We start from the raw sequence: 22737 nt of genomic DNA, 5'->3' as shown, positions 1-22737 counted from the left end.
AGTTATAAAGGTTGAGATGGATGACCTTCCCCCCTTGTCAGTAGTTAATATTTATATAAATAAACCCTCTTCTTTCAATAACCCAACCTTCAAGAAATTATTAGATCTTTCCCCAAACCAACTAATACTTGGAGATTTCAATCTTCACCATCCCCTGTGGGACTCAACCCACCCTAGAGACCCTCAATCATTGTTGCTCTTGGATTCAATCTCTATCAGTCAGATTTCCCACACACTAATCACACCTAAGAATTTAGGAACTTATGTGCACTCCTCCAATGGTAAAAACTCAACCATTGATCTTTGCTTTGTTGGTAGCAGACTATCTGCTTATAGTAAGGTGTCCAGGTTCCATGACAATCTTGGCAGCCAGCATTACCCACTTATTACAGAACTGTCAAAAAGACCAGTTCTCTCTAAATTTAACATTGCTCCTAGATGGATTTTCAATGAGGATAATTGGAAACCATGGGTACTTAAATTGGGGAGTATGGTACCAGCTCTAATTAATGATATTGATGTTTTAAATGAAAATATCACTAAAAGCATCATTGATGCTTCAAATTTATTTTTTAAACTCCAAACACAACTAGTAAAAAATAGGAAAAAAAATATACACTTTTGGAATAATAATTTAGAATCACTAAAACAAAATAAGTGTAATGCTAGAAAAATCTGGCTTTCAGATAAAAGCAACCTTTTCAAAAAAATTGAAATGAGAAAGGCTGAAGCTACTTTTAAGAAACATGTCCTAGTTGAAAGAAAAGCAGCTTGAGAAGATATTTGTGAAAATCAGTTTAATCAGTCAACTCCTTTTAAAACACTTTGCAAAAATGTCAGAAAATTTGCAGGATATCAGCATACTGAACAGTCTACTCCAGAGATTAAGTCCAATGATGGTTCAATTATGTACAAGCCATATGAAGTGGCAGAGTCTTTGAATAGTTATTTTGCAGGTCAATCTTTAAATAGTAGTACATATAATAACTCTATGTTTATGGAAGCTCAGTTTCCCCCAGGGTATGTCACTAATCTTGACAAATATTTTAATATGGATGTGCTAACTTCTACAATACAGTCTCTAAATGACTCAGCAATGGGTGAAGATTTGGTCCACAATAAGATGCTTAGAGCTCTTCCACCAACTTTCTTGGTCCCTCTTCTTTACTTGTTTAACAGATGTTGGGAAAGTGGCTCTGTCCCATCTGCTTGGAAGTCTTCTATTCTAGTCCCAATATATAAAGGTAAAGGAGATCGTTCAGACCCAGCTTCATACCGCCCAATTGCCTTAACCTCATGCATCGCTAAACTCTATGAGAAAATGATTAAGCTAAGATTTGAACCCCTTATTGATAATTCTCTTATCGCTGAACAAGCAGGTTTTTGGAAAGGTAGATCAACCCTTGATAACCTAATTCAACTTGATCATGACATTAAGAAAGCTTTTACAAGAAAGAGAGTTGTTTCTGCAGTCTTCTTTGATATTAAGAAAGCTTATGATACATTGGACCCCTTTGCAATCCTTAGACAGGCTCATAAATTTAATGTTGGAAATAATTTCTGGAAGTGGTGCAGGGCAGTGCTTTTTAATAGGACTATTAAAACCAGAGTTGGATCCATATGCTCCTCTGCTAGTACAGTCTCATTAGGTGTTCCTCAAGGAGGAGTTTTGAGTCCTCTTCTTTTTAACATACTGATTAATGATATTATTTTGGCTGATATGCCCTCAATAAAGTTTGCCTTATATGCAGATGACTTAGCCCTTTGGACTGAAGGCTCCTCTCCTGAAGCTTGTCAACCCAAGCTCCAGGGAGCAATTGATAAATTGTCAATATGGCTTAATACAAAAAATCTGGTTTTTTTCTATCCCAAAGACCACTGGCATGGTTTTTTCTAGGAAAATTGACCTTAGGCAAGATTGTCTCTCAATTAATCTGACTCTATATAAACAACAAATTCATTTTGCCAGGAATGTGAAATTTCTTGGTATGTGGCTGGATAGTAAGTTAAATTGGAATGATCATATCTCTTATCTTTGTAATGCACTTGAAAAACGACTGAATTTTATGCGTGCTGTTGCTGGGCAAAAGTGGGGAGCTAGCCGAGATGGTCTTTGAAAACTATTCACATCTATAATATATGGAAAGATTGAATATTGTCTCCCTGTCTATTACTCAGCGTCAAAAAAGTTAATTTCTAAAATTGAATCAATAGTTCACCATGGCCTGAGATTAATCACAGGTGCACTAAAAAGTACTCCTATTGCAGCTCTGTTCAATGAGGTTAATATACCTTCTTTAGAAGAAAGATTCTTGAAACTTTCTTCTAATTACTTTATGAAAGTAAATACTAACCAAAACCTCCATGTTCTCAAGGAGTGTCTCATAAATCATACATTTCTCTATGAAAATCGGAAGACATATAGTAGTCCAGCCATTATCAAGTTGGTCTCCTTGCTGAATGGTATAGGTGTTCCTGAAAACCTAATCTTTTCTTGTCAGACCCAGATATCTACCAACCCTCCTAATAGCATTGATAATGTTATAGATACAAAAATCCCTGGCATGGATTGTCCTAAGAATAAAATGAATAGTCTAATCCTTCATCAACTTTTTTTTTTTTTTTTTTTTTTTTTTTAGTCACAAGAGTGTGGTGAGAAGAGAAGATGATTTAATTTATTTGATTTGTATATTCTTTTCGTTTCTATGATTTTAGTTTAATTATTGTTTGGTGACACAGAGGGCAAAAGCCGAGCGTATTTTCTCTACAACAACAACAACACTAGTATAGATATTATTTTTATTTGAAGGTCTGAAGTGGAGGTAGTGAAAGTGGAGGTATGTACTACAGAATTCCTTCCTGGGACATACTTTAGCCTGTATACCCGTCCCTAAAATTTTCATTTTCCTAAACTGACCCCTTTCCAAGATAGCCAAAAGAATTTCACCATATTTTTAATGAAACAAATTCTAAAATCACAAGAATGTTTTTTTAAACATATAGCATTCATTTTTGATGTATTGTACTGAAAATAAAAAAAGTTCTGTGTAAAGAGACAGAGTTGACAGTTAGGAGCCCTTCATGTCTATTTTCTGTTAGTTTTTAGTTTGGATATTGTTGTTTTCTGTCGTTTAAGAAAAATGTTTTTTGTATATTTACTTTATGTTCTTTTCTAATTTTATATTTGGGATAAATAAATGTACCACTTCAAACCCCTGCTCTTTACACTAAAGTTTAACTTTTGTATCACTAAACTATGAAGATTAGTGCTAATTTACTTGTATCCTCTTAATATAATACAATTAAAATATCTAAATATGTGCTAAAAGGCTCCTTTACAAGGAGTTTGTGTTTTTGGAACTGACTTCCATAAAACATTGAAATTTTTTTTCCTAGAAATGCTACTTTCGAGCTTTCAGTTACTTACTACCACAGTAAAAAGATCCAATGAACCTCCTTTGATAGATGGGGTGCATCTATGCAAGGCTTTTTTTGCTGTTAATATAGTTGATTCAACATTATTTACTTTGTACACTCATTTGACATGAATTGCGTAAATTTTTAGTGGCAAATTACGCAATCATGTGACAGAATGTCCTCTAAAACTGAATGGGTACGCAATTAGTGTTTCAATAGTCAAACAGTTCGTGGTAACAAACTGTAGTAAGGAGCAACCCGGCTCAATAGTAACCGAAACTCTAAAAACCGGAATTTGATACTAATAATTACATCAAAAGAATCCAATTTTGATGCTGATTTTAAATATATAAGTTTAATCAAGTTTAGTCTTACCCATCAAAAGTTACGAGCCTGAAAAAATTTGCCTTAATTTAGAAAATAGGGGAAACACCCCCCTTAAAGGATCATGGAAGCTTAACGAAAATCACACCATCAGATTCAGCATATCAGAGAACCCTACTGTTAAAGTTTCAAGCTCCTATCTCCAAAAATGTGGATTTTTTTTTTTTGCCAGAAGCCAGATCATGGATGCATGTTTATTTTTTATTTTTTTTCCCAGGGGTGATTGGATCACCAGTGGTCCTAGCCCAGTGGTCCTAGAATGTTGCGAGAGAGCTCATTCAAATGGTAATCAAAAGTTCTAGTGCCCTTTTAAAGTGACCAAAAAATTGGAGGGCACCTAGGCCCCCTCCTGCGGAAAATTTCCCCCCAAAGTCAGCGGATCAAAATTTTGAGATAGTCATTCTATTCAACCTAGTCGAAAACCTAATAACCATGTCTTTGGGGACGACTTAATCCCCCACAGTCCCTGGGGGAGGGGTTGCAAACTACAATATTTTACCATTGTTTACATATAGTAATTGTGACTGTGAAGTGTACAGCCGTTTTCAGGGGGACTTTTTCACGTTGTGGTGGGAGCGGGTCGGGGGTTACGTGGGAGGATCTTTCAATGGAAGAATTTATCATGAGGGAAGAGAATTTCCATGAAGGGGGCGCAGAATTTTCTAGCATTATTTAAAAGAAAAAATTAGAAACTAAATAAAAAATCACCTGGAAGTAATGAGTAGCATTAAAACTTAAAACAAACATAAAATATTACGTTTATAAGGAGGTTTGTCTCCTCCACAATACCTTGCTCTTTACGCCAAAGTATTTTTAGCAATATCAACTGTTTATTCTACGGCCTTTGTGATTCAGGGGTCATTCTTAAAGATTCGGGATAAAATGAAAGCTTTTTTGTAAAGAAAGAGGGATTGACGAGGGGGCAAACCTCCTCATGCACGTAATAAAAGTACACAAATATAGAAGCTCGTTACGTAAGTTAATTCGTAAGGTACGTATGTTTATTACTAGCAAAAACGATAGCAAAAATAAACAAAAAATAAAAAAATCTAGTTGCATTTTTAAGTAGCCAAAGAGTGAAGTGCAACTAGGCCTCCTCCCCCACTCCCTTTTTCGTCAAAATCATCCGATCAAAACTATGAGAAAGTCATTTAGCAAAAATATAATTAATGTGCAAATTTCGTTTTAATTATTCATGTGCGGTGAGCCAAAATCAAAACATGTATTAATTCAAAAACGTTCAGAAGTTGAATAAAATAAAGTTTTTTTTTAACTGCAAGTAAGGAGCGAAATTAAAACTTAAAACGACCAGGAATTACTCCGTATATGAAGGGTTATTGTCCCCTCCGCAACGCCTTACTCTTTACACTAAATTTTTTTTTTATTGTTTTAAAAAGTAAAGTTGTGACATAATCAAACTTTAGCGTAAAGAGCGAGGTGTTGTGGAGGGGACAACTCCTTTCATATACGGAGTAATTTCTGTTCGCTTTAATTTTTAATGTCACTCCTTGCTTGGAGTTTAAAAAAACTTGGTTTTTTATTTAATTCTGAACAGATTGGATGTGTCAGAATTGTTGCTTAAAACATCTTTTTCCTTATTTGGGCTAAAATTGTTGTTTTGTAACGCAAGTTGGTACTTTCCTGTCATGTTATGTCTTTTGTCACCTGAATAAAGCATTAGAAGTTTAAATTTTGCTTTGTATGAGTCCTCTGTTTTATTCTGTAACCACTAATTGTGTACAATGATTCCTGAAAAAAGAAAGAGATCAAATAAATGCAAAACTGTCGGACTTGCACGGGGGCTGAGTTAAATCGAGTTCAGTTGGACGATGGTTTAGTTGCAGGAAGGTACTGCTAAAAAGGTACGATAGACTTGGACAAAGACGATACAATATTTTTACTGGGGTTCAGTTAAACGGGGCTGATTTGCAGGGAGGGGGTTCAGTTAAACAAGGGCTCAGATAAGAGGGGCTGTGTTGCACGGCCGTTCAGTTGAACTAGGATTCAGTTAATGGGGTTAAGTTGTACGGGGGCTGAGTACAACGGGAGATTAGTTGCACGAGGGTTTAGTTGCATGAAGTTTCAGCTATATAGGTTTAGCTACACGTATACCTATTAAAAGGGTACGATAAACTAGGATAAATACGATACAAAATTTAAAGAAATATTATTATTCCCCGGATCAAAAGGCATATGTAGGAGGTAGACCATTTTCAATTGTTTATGCTGTCAAGGAAAAATCTGAAGGAAGGGAGGGTAGATAATTACCGTTTTTATGGCACATGGTATTAACCAAGTCACATATAGCAATCGCAAATTCTGTTGGTCTGTAATTCTGAAAAATTAGAAAAAATGGGGTATTTTTAACTTACGAACGGGTGATCAGATCTCAATGAAATTTGATGTTTAGAAGGATATCGTGTCTTAGAGCTCTTATTTTAAATCCCGACCGGATCTGGTGACATTGGGGGGGAAGTTTGGAGGAGGAAACCTAAAACTTGGAAAACTCTTAGAGTGGAGGGATCGGGATGAAAATTGGCGGGAAAAATAAACACAAGTCCTAGATACATGATTGACATAAACGGAACGGATCCGCTCTCTTTGGGGTAGTTGGAGGGGGAGATTATTTCTGAAAAATTAGAAAAAAAATGAGGTATTTTTAACTTACGAACGGGTGATCGGATCTAAATGAAATTTGATATTTAGAAGGATATCGTGTCTCAGAGCTATTATTTTAAACCCGACCGGATCTGGTGACATTGGGGGGAAGTTGGGAGGAGGAAACCTAAAACTTGGAAAACACTCAGAGTGGAGGGATCGGGATGAAACTTGGTGGAAAAAATAATCACAAGTCTTAGATACATGATTGACATAACCGGAACGGATCCGCTCTCTTTGGGGTAGTTGGGGGAGGGTTTAATTCTGAAAAATAGAAAAAATGACGTATTTTTAACTTACGAACGGGTGATCGGATCTCAATGAAATTTGATTTTTAGAAGGACATCATGTCTCAAAGCTCTTATTTTAAATCCTGACCGGATCTTGTGACATTGGGGGAAGCTTGGGGTGGGGGAACCTAAAATCATGGAAAACGCTTAGAAAGAGGGATCGGGATGAAACTTGGTGGGAAAAATAAGCAAAAGTCTTGCATACATGATTTACATAATTGGAACGGATCCGCTCTAGTAGGGGGGGGGGGGGTAATTCTGAAAAAATAAGAAAAAATGACGTATTTTTAACTTACGAAGGAATGATCGGATCTTCTTAACTCAGATCTCTTATTTTAAATCTCAACCGGATCAAGCGTAATTGGGAGAGGGGCAGTTGGGGGGACCGGAAATCTTAGAAAATACTTAAAGCGGTGAGATCAGGATGAAACTGGATGGGAAGAATAGAAACCTGTCTAAGATACGTGACTGACATAACTGGACTGGATCTGCTCTCTTTGGTGGAATAGGGGGGGGGGGTTATTTTGAAAATTGAGGTATTTGTAACTTACGAAAGGGTGACCAGATCTTAATGAAATTTGATATTTAGAAGGATATTGTGCTCTAAAGTTCGAATTTTGAATTCCGACCAGATCCTGTGACATTGGGGGGAGTTGGAGGGGGAAACCCGAATTCTTGGAAAACGTGAAAATTGGGGTATTTTTATCTTACGAATAGGTGATCGTATCTTTATGAAGTATGATTTTTAGAAGGAAATCATGTCTCAGAGCTCTTATTTCAAATCCCGACCAGATCTTTTGACATTGGGGGGAGTTGGAGGGGGAAATCTTGGAAAAACACTTGGAGTGGAGGAATCGGGATGAAGCTTGGTGGATAGAATAGACAAATGTCCTTGATACGTGATTGACAGAATCGTACTGGATTCGTTCTCTTCGGGGGAGTCGGGGGAGGGGTTCAGTGGTTTGGCGAGTTTGGTGCTTCTGGACGTGCTAGGACGATTAAAATTGGTGGGCGTGTCAGGGAGCTGCACAATTTGACTTGATAAAGTCGTTTTCACAAATTCGACCATCTGGGAGGCTAAAGGGAGAGGAAAAATTAGAAAAAATTAGGTATTTATAACTTACGAGTGAGTAATCGGATCTTAATGAATTTTGATATTTAGAAGGACATCGTGACTCAGAGCTTTTATTTTAAATCCTGACCGGTATTAAGCCTCTTATTTTCGTTTTTAAATCAATCTATTGATTCATAGAATTTTGTTAGAGCTCATACCATATGAGTTCTTGGCTCTTAGCTCTTCTCGCCTCGTCACAAGTGCCATATGAGCTCTTAGCTCTTGTTTTATTAGTTAATATATTTGAAGTTTGTATATAAGTATTAATTCTAGAAACATATGACTACGTTTAATTTTGAACATTTTATATATAGTTTGTAGCAGATCCACCGACCACGACATTACAAAGATTAAAAAGCATGACTACTGGAACTTTGCCAAGATTCATCGAGGCTGCACTTAATTTTGGTGGTTCGGAGATCACTGAGGACAATATTATTGACCAGTTTCTGAGACAAAAGAGTAGCGTTGTACAAATGGGAGATGACACCTGGGATTCCATATTTCCTGAGAGGTAGTCTAGCACTTTGAGCAATACTTAGAGTAGTGCTAGTACTAGTGTGCTAGCATTTGAGATTCCATATTTTCTGAGAGGTAGTCTAGCACTTTGTGCAATACTTAGAGTAGTGCTAGTACTAGCGTGCTAGCACTTGGGATTCCATATTTCCTGAGAAGTAGTCTAGCACTTTGTGAAATACTTAGAGTAGTGCTAGTACTAGCGTGCTAGCACTTGGGATTCCATATTTCCTGTGAGGTAGTCTAGCACTTTGTGCAATACTTAGGGTAGTGCTAGTACTGGCGTGGAAACTCAGTATTAAAGTAAATAAGTTCTACTTTAATTATTTTCAAAGTGTGGACACTCCAGCATAGCTGAAACGCTTCAATTACTCTATGGATTCAGTTCCTACTTTTGTTTTTGCTAAGATGTCTTAGAAGTTGCTTTAGCGCTATGAAAATATCTGATTTCCTTAAGGAAAAATTATTATCCATATTCACTTAGCTTTATTTTGAAGTATTATTTTCAATTCTTCTAGAACTGTATTATACTTTTCGAAGGATTTTTCCTTGAGGTTCCTTGTGGGGAGGTTCTTTAAGGTTCTCTAATTTTTCTAAAGCTATTATGGCTTATTATAAAGCTCGAATTAAAGGTTATTAGTAATGATCTATTGTCCAAGATATTCTGGATTAAGCCACAAGTATGAACATTAATTCATAAATCTTTACCAATTACTAGAAATAACCGTGGGTGCTTCGTTAAGTCTTTCTAAAAGCTGATGATTATTAGATTGTCGTGGATTGTGCATTAACTAACAGGCTAATAAAACGATGTTGACTTTGCAATTTTAAGGTCAAAGATGTTATTTAGAATTGTAACTATTTGACCCTGACACACTGCTGTCTCTGTTTTATGCCTGTTTGTCTGTATTTAAACTTCTTGATCAATTTTTATAGACCTCTTTGTTGACTATTTCTTTATGTTGAATTGTGATGAATTTAAGCCCCATTCATGTACCAAGAGAAATACCTTTCCTCTTAGGAGGGAGTTGTGAATTTAGAGGATAATTTTAGGAATAATGAAAAATAAGACCGTAAGAAGTAGGAACTATATAGTCTTGTGTATATTTTCCCAGTTGAATAATCCCTGTAAGTGCACACATACTATTCAAAATCAAAAAACACACATCACTATCTATACCCTACCTACTTTATACGCGTGTGAACCTACTCTTTCAGCCAGTAGAGGAGGATAAAGACTCTTTGTTCTTCTTTGGCGCAAATCCCTACTAGAGCAACCATATTTGAACTCTTCAGGCATGTAAAATTCGTAGTTAAGATAACTGAAATACTATGTCTCATAAATCATACATTTCTCTATGAAAATCGGAAGACATATAGTAGTCCAGCCATTATCAAGTTGGTCTCCTTGCTGAATGGTATAGGTGTTCCTGAAAACCTAATCTTTTCTTGTCAGACCCAGATATCTCCCAACCCTCCTAATAGCATTGATAATGTTATAGATATAAAAATCCCTGGCATGGATTGTCCTAAGAATAAAATGAATAGTCTAATCCTTCATCAACTTACACTAGCTAAAATGGTTGAATTTTATAATTAGAAAAAGATATTTACTGATGGATCTGTCTCAAATGATGGGAAGGCATCCATAGGCATTTTTTCTGAGTGGAATGGCTCATCAGTTGGGATTAGAGTTCCAGATGGAATCTCCATTTTCCATGCAGAATGTCTTGCTCTCCAAAAAGCTTTGGATACAGTGCTGGAAGTAGGATCAGGCGCATTTGTTATCTTTTCTGACTCTAAAAGTGTTCTTTCTGATCTAAAAAAGAGGCAAGGAAAAGTTATTCCAATTATTGTTCATCTACAGGGAAAGATTCAGAAAATAATGTCTTCTGATGGTCTTCAACTGAAAATGGTCTGGGTTCCTTCTCACATAAGGATTAAGGGAAATGAAATTGCTGACAGTATTGCAAAACAGGCTATCCACCACCCAATTACTTGGAAGGTTGCTCTCACTGTAAATGAAACTTCAAAGTTAATAACCTCTGCTGCAAGTTCTCTTAGAATTAATAATACATGTATTGCAACAACAAATATTTATGTTTTGTCTTTTGAGGGGCATTATATCCCACATCACCTTATCCACCCAAATAGGAAAATTGCAAACTCTATTTTCCGTCTGAGAACTGGTCATGCAATGACCAGATCTCGTCAAGCACTATATCATCTTACAGATAGCAAGTCATGCCTTTTTTATAGGTGTGTAAATATTGATGAAACAATAGATCACATTCTCTCAGAATGCCCTCGTTTCACAAGTAAGAGAAATATTCTGATCAGAAAAATTGAATCGTTGGGCCTGAAGACGTCCACTCCTCTCGTTTTAGGTTTCACTCGTGTTAGTAAAGATAAGGAGTTAAAAATATTGGAGGCATTGGGAGTTTTTGTGTCTTCAATAAAGATTTCCAACTGGTTGTAATTTCATTTTTTTTTTTTTTTTTTCAGTCACAAGAGTGTGGTGAGAAGAGAAGATGATTTAATTTATTTGATTTGTATGTTCTTTTCGTTTCTATGATTTTAGTTTAATTATTGTTTGGTGACGCAGAGGGCGAAAGCCGAGCGTATTTCCTCTACAACAACTACTGAAATACTAAGTAACTAAAGTGTAATTTTCTAAGCATATTATTACTTAAGCTAGTGTTGCAAAATGCAAAGATAATGGTGGACCAAAGAGGAAGTAAGATTTGAATTAGTCTAGCATCATAATGGTGATTTTACTAGTATGTATGATTTGACTAGACTGTATTTGTGGTTCGACTCTAGATAGAACTATGAAGCCAAAAGACATTTTTCAAATATCCCAAGGAAAACAGAAAAAAAATTGCTCTAAATACTTTTAAAGAAATTGATTTATAAGGATCAAACTTAACCTGGAATTTTTGTTTAAATTTATTAGATACGCATTAAATATGCTCTTTTTGGCGTACTTCTCTGTTTTCACAAATTGAAACAAATCAATCTGTCCTCTATTTCGTCAACTTTCACCATTTCTTCTTAATATTGAAAGGAATCTGTGCTCAGTGTATTTAAGGAAGTTTTCTTGCAAATTAAATAATCCCCCTTTCTTTTCTCCCTTGCATAAGCGCCTTTTCTTTGGGTCTTAGTGTCTGTATTTCCCTATTTGTTTGCGTATGTGTGTATTGTAACTACAATTTTGTTTTCCATGGTTCTCTTATATATCTTTTCAATGTAGATATGTGTTATCTCATCTTTATCATAAATGGGTGTTTAAGTTTGTTATACGCCCTCCACCTAAATAAGTTCCCATGTTTCAGCCTGGCTTTTTAATCAAACTTTATCTTAAATAACAGAAAACCTTGAACATATGCTTCAGCGCCACATGTGCTGTATTTTATTGTGTCAATATGACTAGTTCCAACTTCTTCAGATACAATCTATGAATAAATATAACATGTTTTCCTTGGCCATATTTCTGTTGAAACTATTTAGATAGCTATTAGTGAAAACATTTGCAGAATGTGATCTGGTTTAAATGTTAGAGTATATAACTAGACAATTAACAACAATATGACATGAATTATTACAACTTTTCCAGCTTTTTCCATATAAAAGGATGGAAGTCAACCTGTCACTTAGCTAACACGTTTTGTAGCATTAACTCTTGTAATCTGTGAAGCTAATATTGCTCTTGAAATATCTATATAACGTATTGTACTTTAATATGAGTAATTTAATGTTATAAAAAGCAAAAAGTAATTAGTTGGTATTGTGAATAGTACGACAAATAAATTAGGATTTTTCATGTAGGTTTCAAATTGGAGATTCTTCAAAGAAAGCTCTTATTAAATCATTGCCATAGTAGTTTTATTACACCACTTGTCACCAAAAATTGGGTTTCATCAATAATCTTTTTGACAGTTTAGATGATCATAACTTGTGTCCTAAATCTTTTCTTCTTCTCTCAGGTTGTTTTTATGTTTTCCAAGTGGGAGGTTTATCTTCTTCTTGTTTGAGGAGAACTCCAATAATAAATAAATCGTGTTTTTTTTTTTTGGTCCTTTTCAATCTCTTTTATTCTTTTGTCTTTTTGTTCTGTTATATTTTTTTTTGTTTTGGCATTGAAAAAATGTCCCAAAGGTGGTCTCAAAATTTTGGATGTATTTACTTTGTGCTTGTATATTGTTATAAATAGAAATACCCAGCTAGTCTTTCTTAGTAAGTCTTGTATTCTTTATTAATATGTCAGTAGTATGGTTAGTATATCAAGCTAAAACCGCCTGGTGATGCTCAGAAGATCTCTAATCTTTTAGCGCTTCCAGGTATCACTCCACCGTCAACTAACCCCTCCCTTCAAAAAATTCCCCTCACAACTTTTTTTTTTTATTTCTCTGAGTCATTGTTAGATTCTTGCCAAGATCTCATAAGCAAGAGTTTTGAGACTTTCTTTTCCTTCAATAATCTGTAAGAGAACGAATATTTAATTATCCATTGTTATGTCTCTGTTCAAAAACACATGAAAATGTGTCTTTTTTTTAGATTTTTGCGGTCCTATCCCTATCCTTCCTTTGATATGTGGGATTTGGATACGGTAGATAGAGGTTTTGAGCGTCAAATCTTTCACAAATTGAAGAAAAAAGATTGGAAACTGCTAATAGTTCATTGTCTTGGAGTGGATCATGCTGGTCATAGGTACGGCCTGAATCATCAAGAAATGAAAAGAAAACTTAAGGAAATGGGTGTATTTGTACGGTAAAATTTATATTGTACTTAATTTAGATCAAAGACTAGAAAAGTAAGGCTAAACAATAATAAAGCAAAGCGGGATCACGTCAGTTATTAAAGCCTTATTGTTTTTTTTTTTTTTCAAGGCTACTTTGGGTCTGTTTCAGAACCCAATTATTGTTAATGATCATCAATTACAATTAATCATTTCTTATACAATCATTATTTTTATTAAATGTTTTTTTTTTACGACTTTCAGCTTAAAATGACAGATAAAGTGATATTTAGCCCCAAAAATACTTATAATCATGGTTGCCTTATATGTAAAAGGGGCTAAAATTGTTGTCCATTTTGTTCCTATAAGTAATACAAATTGCTCATAATTTTGTGTTATCTAGTTTCTTGGAATTAAAATAACAACAAATAATAAATTATTATTGCTGACACTTAAACTTTGGAGCATGCTGTTATCGTCAGTAATCCTGTCTGTGTCATTTCATGTGACTGATTTTTTACCGGAATAATTATGACATTTACTGTTCACCAAAACCTAGCGTTTTTGAATAACCTCTTTTAATGTAATGTAGAAGATTGCTATCCATTCATTTTAACTGTCTTGTGTTTAGATTAGAGCCTAGATTTGAGTTTACTTAAGTGCCATCTACGAAATAATACTAGCAAAGAGGAATGAGCCCAGTAATAGTTCCTTTTTTAAGGTTTTATATAGATTGATAGATTATCCAATTAAAATTTTATTTTAGGCTAGTTATGGAGAATCTCCCACCCAATAGCCTACTTCTTGTATTTGGTGATCATGGAATGACTTCAACAGGGGAGCATGGAGGGGACACTAACAATGAAGTAAATGCTGCTTTGTTTGCGCATAGCAACAGTCACCCTTTCACAAATGACACAAACAGAGAAATTCCCCAGGTATAAATTTGCAACAAAATTATTATAACTATCAGATTCGACAAGAATACAAACGAAAAGACTTTATTCTAGCTAGTTTTATAACCAAATTTGGATTTTGAAGCTTAAATAACCGTGAATTGGGTAAAAACAATTCGTCTTTTTACTTTTCATAGATGTTGAGGTTGACGTTGAAGAACTTGTAATAATCTTTGCATCACTGAATTTGCTCTTGTAAAAAAAAAAAAATAAGAAACTGAAAAAACAACTAAGAAAGCATCCTAGACAAATAGCTATAGTTATGTATAATTCTGCTGTATACGTCTGTACAAGTTCCTCTCTATGATGAAGGGGGAAAAATGTTTCTTTGTCTCAAGTGGTATCAGAGACCTATAGTAGGCATATCAATTGCCATATAATTGACTTTTTGTATTTGTTTTATTCAAATTAAAATCAATTTATTAGTATGTGAACTCTACTACATAGTATAGAATTGTGTGCACTCTTTTTTAAGTTGATGCAAAAATCGTTGAATTTATATGCCAAAATGGCTCTAAACTGAATCTCTTCTGAAACTGTGATTTTTCTCTCTGGTGATATTTTTTATCTCATACTAGGCCCAAATTTTCTGAAACGCTTCTTTGTAAGTCTAATAACCAAATTTGTTATTATGGAGAAACATTGGAAGCACCTTCTTGATGTGGATCAATTAAAAAAAAAACTTTTACCACAAAACTAGTGTCCAAAGAAAAGTAAAGAGCTCCATTAAGCCAAGAATGAGCAAAAATTAATTCAAATTATCTTCCAAGCATAAAACTACCACAAACCAATATCAATAAATACGAACAGAAAATACAATAAATAGCCGAGTTAAACTCAAGACGAACAAAAATTTACATGATTAGGGCTGATAACCCCCATGCCTTCTCAAGACCAGAACACAATTTGCACTTTACTAAAAAAAACAAAAAACAACAACATAATGACCATGGATTGTCAGTTTAATTGACATACAAAGCCTTGAGGTTTTGATAATTTTTTAATTATGAAAGTAAGAAAGGTGAAAACATTGCAAAATTATTTTGTATTTTATTTTGTATAAGCACATAGAATCCATAGGTTGCTATTTGTATGTTGGAGAAACTTTTTCAACAGGTTTCAATCTTGACACAAACAGTGTAATCTTTAATGTAATTTTATAGCTTCTGAAGTTGACCTGAAAGATAAAACTTAATATTATTATTATTCTCAAAATATCCTATCTATGCGCTTTGACAACTTGGATACACTAACACCGTTTTTATTTATTTAAACTGTAAGAGCAGAAGTAGTAATAGTAGCACACCAAAAAGTTTCAACTTAACACCCCCGGTCGTTCTCGATATGTTGCTGAGGTGTCTTATTGGCAACCATAATCACATTGCCTTTTGATTTATTTTAAAGCAACATTCAGTTTTAAAGCATAATGGGCCAATTGCATAATTGTGGGGGTTTGACATGCCCAATATCCCTAAAGACATAGTTACTGGACTGTTCTACTGTGCTGAACAAAATGTCTAAAAATTTTGACAGGATGCGTTTGGAAAATGGCGTGAGAGAAGGGCTGCTTATTCTCCAATCTCTTGTTACTCTTAAAAAGGGCACCAGACACTCGCACTGTAGTTGGAGTTAAAGGGGGAGGGGGCTTTGCACTTCATATATCTAGTAAAAACACTTTAAACAAGTAAAACCAAAGCGACAACATTAAATGTATATTGTTTTCAGTAAAGTGCAAATTATGTTCTGGTCTTAAAAAGGTATGGGGGCTGTCAAAAACATAGTTTTCAGAACTTTCAATTATGTTCAACAAAATGCCTATCTCAAAATATTTATTTAGATGTGTTTTGGGAATCCTTTCAATTTCCAATTGAATGAGAATTTCCTTTATCGAAGTTTTTACGATAACAAATGGCCATCTCAAAATTTCAATCAGATGCATTTCAGGAAAATATGAGGTTCAGGGGGGTATTGACCCTCCGGTCACTCTGAATCTTACAAAGGGCACTAAAACTTCTTATTACCAATACAATATGCCCCTCTGAAGTTTATACGATCACTCTTTCTATATATACCTTATATGCCCCATGGCATTACTTACGACTCCTGCCATGAGGTCTGTTGGGATGGAGTTTATCATCCTCAAAGACATAGTTTCCGAACATTTCAATTACGTTGAAGAAAATGGCTATCTCAAAATTTTGATTGGATGTGTGTGTTGAAATGGTGGGCGTGGGAGGGTGGCTAATTGCCCTCCAATCGCTTTCGACTATTAAAAAGAGCACTGACCCTTTCAACTTCCAATCAAATGAGCTGTTTTTGGAGATTCGACAAAAAATGGTCATACTCAAAATTTTCATCAGATGTATTTCGGGAAAACAAGGCGTGGGGGGAGGTATCCAGCCTTCGATCACTCTAAATCTTAAAAAGGCGCTATAACTTCTGAATAAAAATACAATTCACCCCCTCCAAATTTTATATGGTCACTCTTTCTATATGTACCTTATGTGCCCCCAGGGCAAAAACTAAAACCCTTACCCTGAGGGCTGTGGGAGGTTTCATTCTCAAAGACGTAATTTCTAGACCTTTGAATTACTTTGAACAAAATGGCCATTTCAAAATTTTGATAAGATGTGTTTGGCGAAATAGTGAGCATGCGAGGGGGGTTTGTCGCACTCCAATCACTTTCGACTATTAAAAAGGGTAATGACCCTTTCTTTTTCCAATCGAATCATTTCCAATTTTAGAAGTTTCTACGACAACAAAAGTTTCTACGACAACAAATGGCCATCTCAAATTTCTATAATTTGCATTTCGCGGAAGTACGAGGTGTGGGGTATCCACACTCAGATCACTCTGAATCTCAAAAAGGGCAATAAACCTTCTGGTTACCAATCGAATGAGCCCCCTCCGAATTATAACTTACATGACCCAGGGGCATTACTTACGACCCTTGCCCTGAGGACTGTGGGGGTGGGGGTCGCCATCCTGAAAGACATAATTTCCGGACCTTTCAATTACGTTGAATAAAATGGCTATCTCAAAATTTTGAATAGATGTGTTTGGGGAAATGGTGGGTTTGGGAGGAGGCGTTAGTTGCCCTCCAATCACTGTCGACTATTAAAAACGACACTAGCCCTTTCAATTTCCAGTCGAATGAGCTGTTTTTGAAGTTTTTACGGCAACAAATGGCCATCTAAAAATTTCTATAAGATGCATTTTGGGAAACCCCGAGGTGTGGGGGAGGGTATCCACCCTCCAATCATTCTGATTCTTAAAAAGGGCACTAGAACTTCTGAACCAATCGAATGAGCCCCCTCCAAAGTTTATACAATCACCTTTTCTATATGTAATTTATGTCCCTGGGGTATAACTTAAAAGCGTTGCTCTGAGGACTAGGGGGAGAGGGAGGTAGGTTGTCATTCTTTAAGACATAATTTCCGGACCTTTCAATTACGTTTGAACAACATGGTTATTCGAGTATTAAAAAGGGTACTTGTCCTTTCATTTTCTTATCGAATGAGCTGTTTTTGAAGTTTTTACGACAACAAATGGCCATTTCAAAATTATCAGATATAAATTAATCAATTAAACATAAAATTATCAGATGTATCTTGGGAAAACGTGGTATTGGGCGAGGGGGGGTATCCACACTCTGATCACTTTGAATCTTAAAAAGGGCACTGGCTCTCTCAATTTCCAATCGAATGAGCTGCTTTCGAAGTTTTTAAGACAACAAATGACCATCTCAAAATTTCTATCAGACGCATCTCGGGAAAATTCGAGGTGTGGATGGGATACCACTCCACAAATAACTCAGAATCTCATAAATGGCACTATAACTTGTGACTACCAATCCAATATGCCCCCTACGAAATTTATACGATCCCCCTTTCTATATATATCCCTTATATGTCCCCAGGGCATAACTTACAACCGTTGCCCTGAAGGCTGTGGGTTTGGTATCATCAAAAACATAATTTCCGGATCTTTCAACTATTTTGAACAAAATTGCTATCTCAAAATTTTTATTGGATGTGTTTGGGGAATTGGTTGGCGGGGCGGGGGGTTATTGCCCTCCAATCACTTTCGACTATTTAACACAGCACTAGCCCATTCAGTTTTTAATCCACTGAGCTTTTTTTCGAATTTTATACGACAACAAATGACCTTCTCAAAATTTCTGTCAGATGCATTTCGAGAAAATGCAAGGTTTACAGGGGAAATCCACCCTCCAATCACTCTGAATCTTAAAAAGGGCACTAGAATAGCTGATTTCCAAGTAAATGAGCCCATTCTGGTGTTTTTACAATCGTGCTCACTATAAATATCTTAGATGCCCCAAAGGGCATAACTTAAAACTCTTGTTCTGAGGACTCTTGGGGAGGGGGAGGGGTTGTCATTCTCAATGATATAGGTTTTGGACATTTTAACTATGTTGACCAAAATGACCATCTCAGAAATTAGATTGGATGTGTTTGGAGAAACGGTGGGCGTGGGAGGAGGGTTTGTTGCCCTCCAATCACTTTTGACTATTAAAAAGGGCACTAGCCTCTTTCAATGTTCAATTGAATGAGCTCTTTTTGAAGTTTCTAAGATAACAAATGGTCATCTCAAAATTTTTATCACATACATTTTGGGAAAATACGAGGTGCATGTGTATGTGTGGGGGGGGGAGATCTAATCTCCGGTCACTCTGAATCTCGAAAAGGGCACTAAAACTTCTGGTTACCAATCCATTGAGCCCCTTTCGAAGTTTTACGATTACGCTTTCTGTATACCTTATATGCCCCTGGGGCATAACTTACTACCCTTTCCACGAGGACTGGGGGGGGGAGGGGTTGTCATCCTCAAATATATAATTTCTGGAGCTTTCTACTACGTTAAACAAAATGGCTATCTTGAAATTTTAATTGGATGCGTTTGGAGAAATGGTGGGCGTGAGAGTGGAGTAGTAGGAGCACTCCAATCACTTTTGAATATTAATTTGTGCCCTAGCCCTTTCAACTTGCAATCGAATGAGCTCTTTTCGAAGTTTCCAAGATATCAAATGACCATCTCAAAACTTATATCACATGTGTTTTGGGAAAATAGGAGGTGTGGGGGAGGGGTTTTACCCTCTGATCACTCAGAATCTCAAATGGGCACAACAATTTCTGATTACCAACCCAATGACCCCTACCGAAGCTTATACGATCACCCTTTCTATATTTACCTTGTGTGCCCCCAAGTCATAACTTACAAGCCTTGCCATGAGGGCTTGGGGGGTTGTCATACTCAAATATATAATTTCCGGACCTTTCAACTACGTTGAACAAAATGGTTATCTCAAGATTTAGATTTGATGTGTCTTGGGAAGTTGTGGTCGTGGGAGAGGGCTAGTTGCCCTCCGATAACTTTTGACTTAAAAAGGGCACTAGCCTCTCGATTTCCATCGAAAGAGCCCTTTTCACGATATGAAGTGGTGGTCTAAACAAAGAAAATGTAACTCAATAATAAATTATGCCTATGATTAGATGTGAGTGTTGCGATGGGAAACTACAAAAGAATTACCCTTAGTTCTTGGTTACCTCTCATCCGTAAAAGTGACGTGTTATGGCTTCTTTTTTTGAAGAAACAGAAACATGACTGAAAAAATATCCTTATCTTTTGACACCTTATCTTTTATCCTTATCATACTTATAGTTAACCAATACGGTTGAATTCTTTGTTTGTTATCTATTTGAAAAAGATAGGCTTTGATTCCTCAAAAAGTTTAACTGTTAATGAGCTTTATTGTCTTTTGGCAGAGTAAAATCCCAAACACAGAAGGGGAAATAAAAGTATTAGTAAATACGGCTTTTGGCGACAAAAGCTTTAAACCGAAAATTTAAAAGTGCGTTTTGAAAAGAAAAAAAGAAAACTGCTCAGTGAGACACATTATCCATTTAAAAGTTATTCAGGAATCATAAGCGTTATATCGGTTTAAATTCTTAATAAAAGTTTATCACGAAAATTTTGTAGATTTCAAAAAAGAGCTTGAAATAACTCAAAATGGATGTCCGATCAGACAGTTGGTGGTAACGAACTGCAGTAAGGATAGACCCGGCTCAATAGTAACCGAAACTCTAAAAAATTGAATTTTGGTACCAATAGATACATAAAAAGAATCGAATTTTTATGCTGATTTTCAATATATGAGTTTTATCAAGTTTAGCCTTACCCATCAAAAATTACAAACCTGAGAAAATTAGCCTTATTTTCGAGAAAAGGGGAAAACACCCCCTAAAAGTCATAGAATCTAAATGAAAAATACACCATCAGATTCAGCGCATTAGAGAACTCTACTGCAGCTCCTATCTGCAAAAATGTGGAATTTTTTATTTTTCTCCAGAAGAAAGATCACGTATTTATTTTTTTTTCCAGGGGTGATCGTATCAACCCAGTAGTCCTAGAATGTCGCGAAAGGGATCAGGGAAACTAGGCCCCCTCCAACGCACATTTTTTCCCAAAGTCGCCGTGTCAAAATTTTGACATAGCTATTTTATTAAGCATAGTCGAACAATCTAATAACTATGTCTTTGAGGACCACTGGATCCCCCACAGTCCCCGGGGGAAGAACTGCAAGCTATGGACTTTGCCCATTGTTTACATATAGTATTGGTTATTGGAACGTTTTCAGGGGGGATTTTTCTGGTGGTGGAGGGCGGGTCAGGGGGAGGGAGTTACATGGGAGGATCTTTCCATGGAAACATTTATCATGGGGGAGGCGAATTTCCATGAAGGGGGCGCTGGATTTTTCAGCATTATTTAAGGAAACAATGAGAAATTACATGAAAAAGAAAGTTTTTTCACCTGAAAGCAAGGAGCAACATTATAACTTAAAACAAACAGAAATTATTACGTATATGAGGGGATTCGTCCCTTCCTGAAGACCTCGGTCTGTACGCTAAAGTATTTTTAGTGATTTCAAAAGAGCTTTTATTCTAATTAAACTGCCTTTGTGATTCAGGGATCATTCTTAAAGAATCGGAACAAAATTCAAACTTTAGAGTAAAGAGAGAGGCATTAACGAGGGGGCGAATTCCCCTCATACACGTAATAAAAATATACGAATATAGAAGCTCGTTAAGTAAGTTAATTCGTAAGTTATGTGTGTTTATTACTCATAAAAACGTTCGTATAAAATTAATAAAATTAGAAGTTCTAATGGCCTTTATAAGTAACAAAAAAATTGGAAGGCAACTAGGCCCCCTTCCCCCGCCCTATTTTCTGAAAATAGTCCAATCAAAAATCAAAACTTGCTTTAATTTACAACCCTTCAGAAGTTAAATAAAAAACAAAACAATTTTTTTTAACTGAAAGTAAGCAGCGACATTAAAACTTAAAACGAACAGAAACTATTCCATTAAAGAGCTGTCCCCTCCTCAACGTCACGCTAAAGTGTGACTCTTTCTCACAATTCTATTAAAAAAAATAGTTGAGGAGGGGACAGCCCCTTTCATATACAGGATAATTTCTGTTTGTTTTAAGTTTTAATGTTGCTCCTTACTTTCAGTTAAAAAAACTCTTTTTTTTTATTTAATCGAAAGGAAAAGGCCACCGTTGGAATCACCGTCGTCCAAAAATGTTAACTAGAGACTAACAATCCGTTCCTTTGAACAAGAAAAATCGCAGTGTTATATGGGTAGCTCCAGGGGTAATTTTATCGCTAAGTAGTGGTAGAATATTCGGAGAGAGCATTTGAAAGTAAATTCTCAATATCTAGTGCCCTTTTTAAGTGATTGCGCCACAACAAAGCGTCGTTTTATGGTATTTTGTGCAACAGAATATCTAATGTTGCGTAAAGGGGTCTAAAATGCTGGTAAATACAAACTCTAAAATGTTTTAGTCTTAACTACTCTACCATAAAGTTGCGTACGGTACCAAAATGACAGTCTTTTCTGCCATTTCTGAAGTGGTAACACTAGGACAAAGGCGCTGTTGTAATCTCCATGATCAAAAATCCTTAAAGGGGGGTTTACAATCCCTTCTTTTGCATGCTCCTTCTCCTAGACCCCGTAGCAAGTTACAGTCTTCATCTCCTGTCAAGACGTCTCGTTTTTAAATAAATGACGCTTGCGATTTTTTAAGTTAAGGCGAGCCTTGTGAACTTGGAAAGGGTTCTCATCCAGACAAATCTTCAACCACCAATTTGATAAAATATACTATTATAGCCCGATACTAAAAAGGTATTAAATTTGTATTTTGTGGAAAAAAAAAATCATTCAACCTCAATGCAGACTTAATTTGTCAGAATAAAATCTGAAGTTGGTAATAAAAAAGAGGAAAAATGAAAGCCATAGTAAAGCAAAAAAGCATTAGTGTAGATCGGAAAGAATGCACTCCTACTGAATCGAATTCACTTTTCAGACATATAAGCAAAAAATAAATATAAGCAAATTAGCAAAATAGTAATTATAATGCAATTCACAAAACAAGTGTCATTTTGTATATCATCACTTATGAAACAATGGTTGGAAGTTAAAACTTTACCATCCTTTTCAAACAGTTTGTGGTAACAAACTATAGTAAGGAGTGACCCTGCTCAATAGTAACCAAAACTCTAAAAAATGGAATTTTGATACCAATAGCTAAATCAAAAGAATCATATTTTAATGCTGATTTTAAATATATTCAAGTAGAGTC

General features: G+C 35.6%; 1 protein-coding gene across 1 annotated transcript in view; it reads left to right on the top strand.

Annotated features, from left to right (window-relative positions):
* The first annotated feature begins 2618 nt into the window (after positions 1 to 2618).
* The window catches only part of LOC136033432 (GPI ethanolamine phosphate transferase 3-like), a 34343-nt gene continuing 14224 nt past the window's right edge, over positions 2619 to 22737 (top strand). The window contains exons 1-4 of the mRNA XM_065714181.1: positions 2619 to 2837; positions 8178 to 8377; positions 12937 to 13149; positions 13884 to 14055. Of these exons, the coding sequence (XP_065570253.1) occupies positions 8223 to 8377; positions 12937 to 13149; positions 13884 to 14055 (540 nt within the window). The 5' untranslated portion in view covers positions 2619 to 2837; positions 8178 to 8222. The remainder of the gene's footprint in view (positions 2838 to 8177; positions 8378 to 12936; positions 13150 to 13883; positions 14056 to 22737) is intronic.

The sequence above is a fragment of the Artemia franciscana genome, chromosome 12 (assembly GCF_032884065.1).
Source record: "Artemia franciscana chromosome 12, ASM3288406v1, whole genome shotgun sequence".
NCBI classification, from domain to species: domain Eukaryota; kingdom Metazoa; phylum Arthropoda; class Branchiopoda; order Anostraca; family Artemiidae; genus Artemia; species Artemia franciscana.
Note: the sequence above shows the minus strand (reverse complement) of the source record. Positions and strands in the feature narration are given on the sequence as shown.